Genomic DNA, 9,945 nt, shown 5'->3' with positions numbered 1-9,945 from the left:
TTCATGGACGTCAAATAACGCAGCAGCAGCACGAGACAGGGCTTGCGTGTTGGTGGACTTGTTAGAAACTACACTGTGATTTTATTCTCCACCGTGTGGCTGTAGTCACGACCTTCAGCAAGCCTATCGGAATTTGGGCTCCTGTCGGCAGCGTCTCACTCTGAGCTCCGGAGGCTGACAGCCCCGCCATTCAGAACGCAGCCCGCCCGGAGGCACCGAGAGCGGCATGGCAACGGAGAGTGGACCGGGGGAGAAGGTGTGGTGAGGGGGGCTCAGGCAGTTTAACCGGACCAGAGAGCAGCAGCACCACCAGTACTACCACCAGTACCAGTACCAGTACCAGTACCAGCAGCAGCAGCAGCAGCTCGGTGGCGGGAGAGACGCGGCAGCTCCTCGGACCACCGCCACAGTGAGTGACGATGCGCCACCGCCGCGTCGCTGCCCAGTCGCCGCCGCTGACCGGGTGCCGGAGCCAGGAGGAGCAGGGGCGGCGCTGACGGGGACAAAGTTGTGTGTGTGTGTGTGTGCATGCGCGCACTTCTCTCTGGTCCCGTTCACTGACGATCGAGAAGATGCTGAGCCGACTGATGAGCAGCAGCATCAGGAGTCTGGACCGGGAATGCAACTGCACCGTGAGGCTGCTGGACGACTCGGAGTACACCTGCACCATCCAGGTCAGTACCGGACACCTACACCTGCACCATCCAGGTCGGTACCGGACACCTGCACCATCCAGGTCGGTACCGGACACCTGCACCATCCAGGTCGGTACCGGACGCCGCCGCTCCCTGTGTCTCCCGTCGACCTGGAGCAAACACATCAGGTGGAAGGACACTGGTCTCTTCTCTCTTTCAGTCTGCATCGCGCAGAAAATGTTCTTATTTTGTTAATTACTTTTGCAATTATCTAATCTTCAAAACAAGTCAAGATAAATATCATCTGGAAGTAATCTCAACGTGCTGCTGGTGTTATAGAAGGTCACCTGTGTGTGTGTGTGTGTGTGTGTGTGTGTATGTGTGTGTGTGTGTGTGTGTGTGTGTGTGTGTGTGTGTGTGTGTGTGTGTGTGTGTGTGTGTGTGTGTGTGTGTGTGTGTGTGTGTGTGTGTGTGGACGTGCCACCAGGACCACGTTAGGGGTGTATATGCACAGTGAATTTTCAAGCATTGTCATAAACCATCAGGACAAACAGTAAGAGAAGCCTGGCTGCCTGTAGCAGCTGGAGGCCCATGATGATGATTTAGATGCATTAAAGGACCTGATGGCTGTGGCAACATGGACGGAGCAGAGCTACACCCTGATAAAGTTGATTCCAGTGAAACGTGGAGGATATCAGGTGTCCTTCAGGCTGACCCGCTGATTTAGAGCAGACATTTATTCACCTCCAGCTTAGTAAATCAGATTAGTTTTTCAGTCAAACCACAGCCTGTCCAAAGCAGGCTCTGTACAGAATCATAGACGCTTCAGAAGTAAAGCAACACGAACATTCATCCAGGATAGATAAAGGATTGATTTTTTCCATGGGAATCAAGAGTTTACTTCGTTCTTTAGTAAATGAGCAAAACACACACATTTTCCTGTTACATATGTACCGCGCTATCAATGAAAGCAGCCGTGTAATGTAGTGCCGCTAGAGAAAATGAAATAACCTCTTTATTCTTCCTCTATCTATTTATCAAACCTGAAGGTAAAACATTGTCGGGTTCCAGCTTTTCAAGTTGTTGAAGTACATCTGCTCTGCTGCCATGAGCGTCACCAAACCTCACGTCTCCTTGTTTACTTTGTGGTTTGTTTTGGCTGAATCGACCGTTTTTGTGTTTGTTGTTGAGTCACAAAACAAAAGAAAACAAAAACAGCAAACCAAATTTGTGGCTGCATGAATAACAGTGTTGTTCACTGTGACTCGATCCTGTTGCATTACAAATGTGTCTCCATTCCTCTGTTTACCTGGTTCAAACCGTTGGCCTTGGATTGCTTGATGTCTTCATTCAGAAGCTTTTCTGGCCTTTTTGGTAAAACTAAATCCTGCTCCATGTTGGATTAGTCATTCAACCTGCCGTTCAGAGTCCTTAATGAGTCATACTCGCTTAAAGCGTCTCTCTTCAATTCTTGCAGTTTATATTCTCTTAAAAAAAAATAAAAAAATCAATGGGAACGGCATGAATGGAAGTGAGGCCTGACTGGAGTCAGTAAACACTGTTTGTAAGTGAGGGAGTGAGGAAAAGACTCGTACAAGTGATTAATGCGCATTACCTCCTTTATAAATCAAGTGTGTGCGTGAGAGGATGGTTTGTGTGGCTGCTTTGCCGTGAAGTCTGCCGTGTCTTAACGCCTCACCTGGCCCGTTTGATGCGGGAGCAGTTTTTGATGCTGGTTACTGGAAGGGATGCCGGCGCTCCTCAATTAGAGATGACAGTCCACAAAAGGCCGTCGTCATCCACTCGTTGCACTGCGCGCTGACGGCAAAGGAAGTCTTTCAACATCTAATAACTCAAAGTTCGCAGGCCTCAGAGGACGAATAAAAAATCAGATTCCATTGTTTGTCCTCGTCCTGGCTGTTACAAAATTAGTATTGCCAACAAGTGTGGAGCAGCATTGGTTTTGCTGTTCATTCATATCATCATGTGCTGTGTGTAACATGTGGGTGGAGGCAGTCAGATGGCCCTCAGCCCACCACCAGCGCTTCCAACTATTTTCATCTTGATGGCAAAAGAAGCTTTGCAGCATCTCTGACTCGGATCCACTTCATCATCTTTGAGTTTTGACCAAACAGTCTGAGCAGCTGGACACCGGGTCAGTTGTTGCCACTGGTCAGAACTTGGAAAGAGACGTCGTGTCTTGTGTTTATTTGATGAGTCGTGTTTGCTAGAGTGCTGCCAGCACTTGACTCCTCTGCTGCTCCTTCATCCGACCACAGTTCATTTTGCCCGGCTGTCAAGGAAATGCTGATCCAGTACTTTCAGAGACTGAGAGCACACAGTCGGGACGGAAAGCTTCAGTTCTCGTGGAGCTTCTACCCAGACGATTTGCTCTGTTTTGGTATATTTCATCACTTCCAGCAAGGGAAATCATGAAATATCAGATTTTTTATTTTTTCACACTATAAAGCTTTTGATGAAACATAAACGAGATCACCGGCTTAATCAGACGTCTATTGTTTACAAGACCACCATCGCTAATAATGTGCTGACATCAGAATGGGTGACACAGAGTTTAATTCAGTTTCACACAAAACATCTGCAGAACCACATAAACAGCGATGATTCCAACGTTTTCACCAGCACCGAGTGCGTTACAGTGACTTGTGTGGAATGGCTGCTGTCCTTTCCTGGGACACCTCAGAGATGAGGCCTAGAATAAAGGGTCTCGCGAGACCTGGAGGCGCTCGCGCTCTTCATTTGACTCAATTAGCCTCCACCTCAAACTGTTACACGGAAATAGCATCGTTTGGGACTGATGATAGCTATGACCTTCATCAACGGCAACATGGAGTCAAGGAGGTGAAATGAAGCTCTCAGGTCTTCTAACCTGGATGCGAGGCCACCGCCTGCCAGGTTCACCAGCATCCCTCCGTCACAACCAGCGCACACGCTGGCTCCCTTCAGTCACCGATAACTCCGTTGCTGATTACATCAAAACCCCTCGATCCACAGGGAGACTCATGCTCATTGATCTTCTGCTTTTCCAACACGATTCCGCCCTTCAGGATATTCGCAGGCGCCTCACATCCGCGGGTCGCGCTGCACACTGATCAACTCAGCGCTGTTTCTGGCTAATTGGTGTGGCGGCAGGTGAAGGGCTGTGCTGCAGTGACGGGGGTTCTTAGCAGCTGCTTTAAGTCTTGGGATATCAAAGAATTCCAAGCTCATGAGAGATGTTTGTGTAAACTGTGGCCAAAATGGCCAAACTTGCAGTAGGAGTATTAGTCAGATGTCCTGTAGGCTCATCAGGCTCATGTACTGCACCTACATGAAGGATGAGAAGAGGTCAGTCCCGACCTTGTCATTCAGTTCTGCTCACATGAAATGCACAAGATTCTACTGGAGAATGACGACGGCGCTACTGCTGCCTTGCTGACTTCCCCATTGGACGTGGTGCGTGTGAGGATGGCAGCCACTGCTGAACAATTGCGCAGTAACAACATGCTTCTGCCGAAACAGGTGAAAAGGCTTTCCAGAGCTCCTCTCGCACTACACTGGGTGTCATCACATACTCAGGGGTTATCTGCTTCACTTCTGAAACCCTCAAAAAGACTAGACACAGAAAAAAACCCAACAAAGTGATTTGATCAGAAGCACCACATTGCTAGTCACCATTATTTAAAAGCAGACTTCTATGCCAGGATTCAGTAGGAATGTTTTTAATGTGTGACTTGGGTCTCCGATCCTCCACACTCAAACTGTTAAACTTATGTCTAATTGTGGATAAATAACATGCAACTGACAATTTTCTATTTTTAGCTGTCAAAAAGGTCAACATTTGTTGTTGCAGAAGTTAAAGCAAAAGCATTTTAGACTGGATTGATTTGAAATCAAATACCGAGCATGAACATCTATGAGGGGCTTTCTCCATATACACCTTTCCTGCTGTGAAGTTAACTTAAATGTTAAATATTGGAATCTTTGGTTTTTGTCTGGGAATTCACTGAGGGATCTTGTCTCGCTTTAATTCAGTCATAGACCACCATCCAGAGAGTCATGCTTCCATTGTACTCCCACTACCTATACAGGCTCCGTGTTACTCTGAAATTAATCAGTGTAATTAAACCGATGCACCAATAAAGAGATTATTTAGACCTACATTTTGTCTGGCAGCTGTACCCTGGATGTCTCTGAATTATGTAGGTAAGCTGTGTAAGTGAACAGCCACGGCCTTGGACTGTTAATCAGCTGTGTCTCTGTAGGTTACAGAGGGTCTCACTCACCAGTGAGGCGCATTTCATGAGATCAATAAAGAAACCGTGGCTAATGCTCAGGATGAAGTCACTTCTCGTTTCTGGAGTCTGAACGACGTCACTCACACTCGGAAACTTTCTGGTCACTGAAACTCGCCCAGCAGCAAAGTTTTCTACTGATAATATCGTCTGGTGAACCAGAGGACGTGTGTCAGGAAGCGAAGCAGGATGAACGCCAGAATTAGCAGTGACGCAGAGAGACGGACTCCGTCTCCGTGAGTAAGTGGTTCGGTCACCTGGCACCGGCTCAGACCCGGTAGAGCTCGCTAATCAAATTAGGAGTGTACTTTTGGAGCCAAATGCACAACTTGGAAGGAGCTCATCTCGTTTGCGTCGTGAATGCATTATTGAAATAGGCTGCTCTTGTCTCCAAAGTGGTCCCGCTGCACTCGTATCGGCTGCCTCTTGGTGTGTGCTGCTAAAAACGGAATCGAGCTTGTAACACATTTCATTTGGGCCTGTTCTTCTGGTCATGTTGTCCTCACGGCACAGCTTCCACACTGAACTCATGGAACTGGTTCATTTTTACAAATAATGAAACACACAACGGGAATCCGTGTTTTGAGTTCCCTTGAACCAGACCAGCCACTAACAAATGAACGTCATGTTTCCTCATTGTTATGTAGGCATAGAGAATAGCAAGCATATATACAGCGTTCATACTGTCCTGCAGCTATTTTCTTTGATTTACGATAAATCATTTGAGCTTTTAGAGAGGATTTGGGATAAAATCTTCTCTGACAAGCAAAAGAAACCTGAGAAGTATTTTTCAGAAAAGTGCCTCTGAATCCTCAGTCATACAAGTAACTGTAAGGCTGCAATTGAACCTTCAAGTAAAACCTCATGTCTGCATGATAATATGCTTATGATGTCAGTGTATCTGATCATGAGCATTGAATTCAAACTGCAGCTGAAGTTGATGTGAGTAGAAAATCACCGCAGGACCAGATGTAGGACTTTCAACTATGAAATGAACTTAGTCCGTTCAGTAGTTTTGAAATATAGACATCAACGTTCTGCTGACAAAGTCAGGCAGTTACACACATATTCATAATATAGCAGCAGTAAATGTTTACAAAATGTCATGATCATCCAGCATGCGCTGGAGTCAATTAGTTAGGTGTCGATGAAGCTCCAGAAAACTAAACACAGAGCCACTGTTGAATTTTAATTTGCAAACAATTCGATCACTCACACTTACAAAGCTCCTCTCCAATCAGGTTTGACTCCAATTCTGATGAGCATAACCAAAAAGGAGCATGATGACAAAAGCTTATATTATATATCTTTATCGCAGACACGGTTCCATATAAAACAACACCATACAAGGGCATAGAGAAAGTAGAAACAGTAGAAAAATAAATACAAAATTATGAAAGATACAACAAACTGAACTGTGCATCAATTATTTTTTCATATTTCCAAGTTTAAAATATTTTAAATTAATTTAACTATTACACAAATATCATAGAAAACTGCACATGTTAAAATGTATCCAGACTATTGCACCAATTCTGTCTCAGTTTAGATGTAAATCTGTAGCAGCAGGACTTCTACAATGTGGCTCTCGGACTCGTCCAGTGATGAATATCAATTCATAAAACCCTTTAAACAAGGTTAACAGAAGAAATTCATTTGAAAACATCCAACCTCCCTGCAGACAGGAAGTGGTTTCCTGATGAGCTGCAGTACCAGACAAACACACCAAATCCATCAACAGTGAGGTTCCCACAATGATGACTGCCTGCTCATCTCTTCTTTAAAGCTGCGGCTTGCAGGAAACATACAGTTAAAATTGGTTTTATTTAGCTTTGGTTCACTCACCTTCACAATGCCTCAGGCTGGGCTGTGACAGTCTGACGCTGCTGTGTGGACACGCCCCCATGGCTGTGTTTGCACCACGTAGAGAATAGTCCCATTTCATCAAAAGGGGTTTTAGTGAAATTATGATAATGACGCTTGTTATGAAATGATAGATGGTCATACCTGTTGTTTATAGATGTGTTATTATAGTCCCATGCTTCTTTAAAATGTTGTCTTTTTTCTACCACTTTGCCCAACTTTTTAAAAATCATCAAATTCAAAATGAGTTCATATTTACTTAAAGAGGTCATATTATGTAAAATTCAATTTCTAATGGTTTTTCCAACAGTAATAATCGTTCTCATACCTGGAATGACGCCCCAGAAGAGAAGAAAGTCTGTCCTCTCTCTCCCTGGCTTGTTTCAGTTTTTAAAAAGTGTGTTGCTCCAACCAGCCAATCAGAACTCAAACCCTATATAGTGTCATCGGGGGTTTAGCCAATCCCAATCAAGGTAGACCCTCCCTTTGACTCCTCCCACAAATAGGCAGCTCTGCTCTGGCACATGGCACCACGAGAGGAAATACTTCCTCCTCTTCGCAAGATGGGCATGTGTGGGTGGAGCCAGTCCAGCTCACACAGACACAGCAGATTCTGAATGCAGCTCCTATGATCCAATATTCAAATGGAGGAAAATCAAGGAAAAGCTGGATTTGGGCCATTAAACTTTGAATACAAGTTTTCTGGACCAACGAGATCATGTGAATTAGTTGAGAAGCTGGATGATATGACCCCTTTAAAGCTAACTAAAACTACCTTACACTAAAGGTTCCATATGCGTTTTATTTTCAATGAACTTAAAAGGATCCTGTGTAGATACTTGCCTGTGTTCCCACTACTGTCTGGTGTCCTGAGAGTTAAATGAATGATCACAGTCTTTTTCTTGGTTTGTAAAGCTCCCATGTGCGGAACAAATCAGCTAGATGGTCCTTTTGTTTTGTTTTGTTTCGTTTTTTTTTTTTTTTAGAGTAAATGGGAAACTATTGCCAGCTCTGCTCACACATCAGAGTTGGTGGTGCTACACATTTTCACCTTGACTCGTGTCAGCGGAGGTGTGTTCATTCACTCTTCCCTGATAAGCGGTTAGCAACCAGCTTTCCTCATCACATCACAGGTACTGGAGAGACCAATGAGAATTTCACCTGACGTCTGTACGAGCAGCCTGTCGCTCACAGGCACATCCTTCGTCCCATAATAATAATCCACAGGCGAGGATTGCTGGTCCCCTAAGTAGATTAATTTCTAACCGGTAAAGGCTTAATATAGAATAAAAGTAGGATGCGCTTCAGACAGAGCTTTTGCTTATCTGCCTCGCCGTGAAGCGACGGGCCGCCCTGCTGCAATCGGCGAGCGACGTGTCTTTCTGATGTGAAGGGGCGCCGCTAAATAGCATGTTAATCCGTCATGTGGAGAAGGGTGAGATAAACCCTGGAGGCTTTGCTGTGCTTTCAGACTGGGGCGTTTGGCCGTGACGGTTTTATGTTTGACTCCTGCAAAGTCAGGGCTACTCGCCGAGTGTCACGGACGAGCCTCCTCATCTCATATGTGATAGACGATTGCACTCGTCAAATCCAAATACTTGACACTCACGTTCATGTACTGTAGGTGGGTTACATAAAGTGGAACGTGGCAGGAAATGTGTCGTGAAGGAAACAATGATTTATCTCAAGTGACACTGACTGCAGAAATTATGAAACCATGTGACTCTTACTGCTGAAGCCGTTTTAATGTATAAAACTGCTGCTTTGCATATCACAAAAGACCAGAAAGGGAGTGTTTAGTAGTGTGTTGGGAATGTGTTTTTATTTGCCATTTAAATGGGGCAACATTTGAAGGGAACATGCATTTGTAGGATGAGCAGCAGACCTGGGTATTTGAGTTTCACCTGTAAAACATATATTGCTGGTCCCCTGGTCAGTTGTACATCTATGTCTAGTAATGGTATTTCTTCATTCTTAGTGATTCATTTAAGATCATGAGTTTAAAAAGAGGCATTAAAATTAATTTGTGCTCTTTCATACACATGTCTTTTCTTTGGTAGTAATTCAGCCTCCTTCCTCTCAAACCTGTGACCCAATCACCAATAGTATCCTGTGTTTCGGGTTAATGCTGGGGTGTTTTGGGGTTGCAGAGAGTGTGACAAGAATGATTTAGCCTTTTTTCTTTTAATTGATTTCCTGGAGGCGTTCACTGAGGTCAGTTTGTTATATGTGAGCCACGATCAGCAGTAACTTGCCTCTACACCTGGTGTTTTGTCTTTGTAGTGGCTGTTTGGATTGTAAAGTAATTCTTCCTGTGAATGATCTCGCTCGCTTTCACTTGGTGCCCAGTGTTTCTACCTGCCTCTTATTTGATGTCTCTTTCATCTTCCTTCTCCTTTTGTTGCTCTGTCTCCCGCCTGGCCCCTATTTTTCAGGCGAAAATCCCCTCCTTGTTGCTTTTCACTTTAATTTCTCCTCGTCTTCCCTCGGTCCCTGGCTGTCCTGGCACAGTGGGAAGATGAGCAGATTAATGAGCCTGCCCTCAGTGAACCTGACACCGATAGACGACACAGCAAAGACATACAATACGTGACACAGCAATAAGTATGTGGAGGGAGGCCGTTCGCTCAAGGCGAGACATTACAACTACTGCTGTGCATTCAAAAGGCTCTCAGTAGCAAACTGAGTCGATATGTTGTCATTGCATGTTCGACTGCGTCTGCTGGAGGCTCAGCGGTCCACTTTGGTGAAAACAGAAAGTATTTGTGCAGACATTAAGGGTTCACGGTTGCTGATTCATAAATACTTTAGGTACTTTCTCTCCTGCACCACTGTGAGGCTCATATTTGGTGCACACAACTTGGTGCACACACTTACAGATCGGGTAACACTGATCGCAGCCGTTCACTCTTGTTTGTACAGTTTGTCCACGATTTGCACGTGAAAGGAGAAACTTTTTGTTGCTTTGGTGGGCAGGTCCATTACAGCCTCTGTAGCCCAAGAGGCCAATCCCTCCCTCCTTGTCATCATTCCTTTACCAAGGCCAGTTTCAGTTTTGTTTTCTACCAAAGTTTAAAAATAAGGGACTGAGTGTGTGTGAGCAAACGGTGTACACTATATTCTCTGTCACAGTGGTGACTTACATCTCGCAG

At 45.0% G+C, this 9,945-nt stretch overlaps 1 protein-coding gene across 2 annotated transcripts in view; it reads left to right on the top strand.

Annotated features, from left to right (window-relative positions):
* Positions 1–572: 572 nt before the first annotated feature.
* The window catches only part of LOC308126251 (FERM domain-containing protein 5-like), a gene marked incomplete at both ends in the record, with an annotated part of 68,766 nt that continues 59,393 nt past the window's right edge, over positions 573–9,945 (top strand). For both annotated transcript variants that reach the window (XM_080490491.1, XM_080490490.1), the window contains one exon: positions 573–674. In XM_080490491.1, coding sequence (XP_080346617.1) covers positions 573–674 — 102 coding nt within the window. The remainder of the gene's footprint in view (positions 675–9,945) is intronic.

Source organism: Lipophrys pholis (genome assembly GCF_963383615.2).
Source record: "Lipophrys pholis genome assembly, chromosome: 2".
NCBI lineage: Eukaryota > Metazoa > Chordata > Actinopteri > Blenniiformes > Blenniidae > Lipophrys > Lipophrys pholis.
Note: the sequence above shows the minus strand (reverse complement) of the source record. Positions and strands in the feature narration are given on the sequence as shown.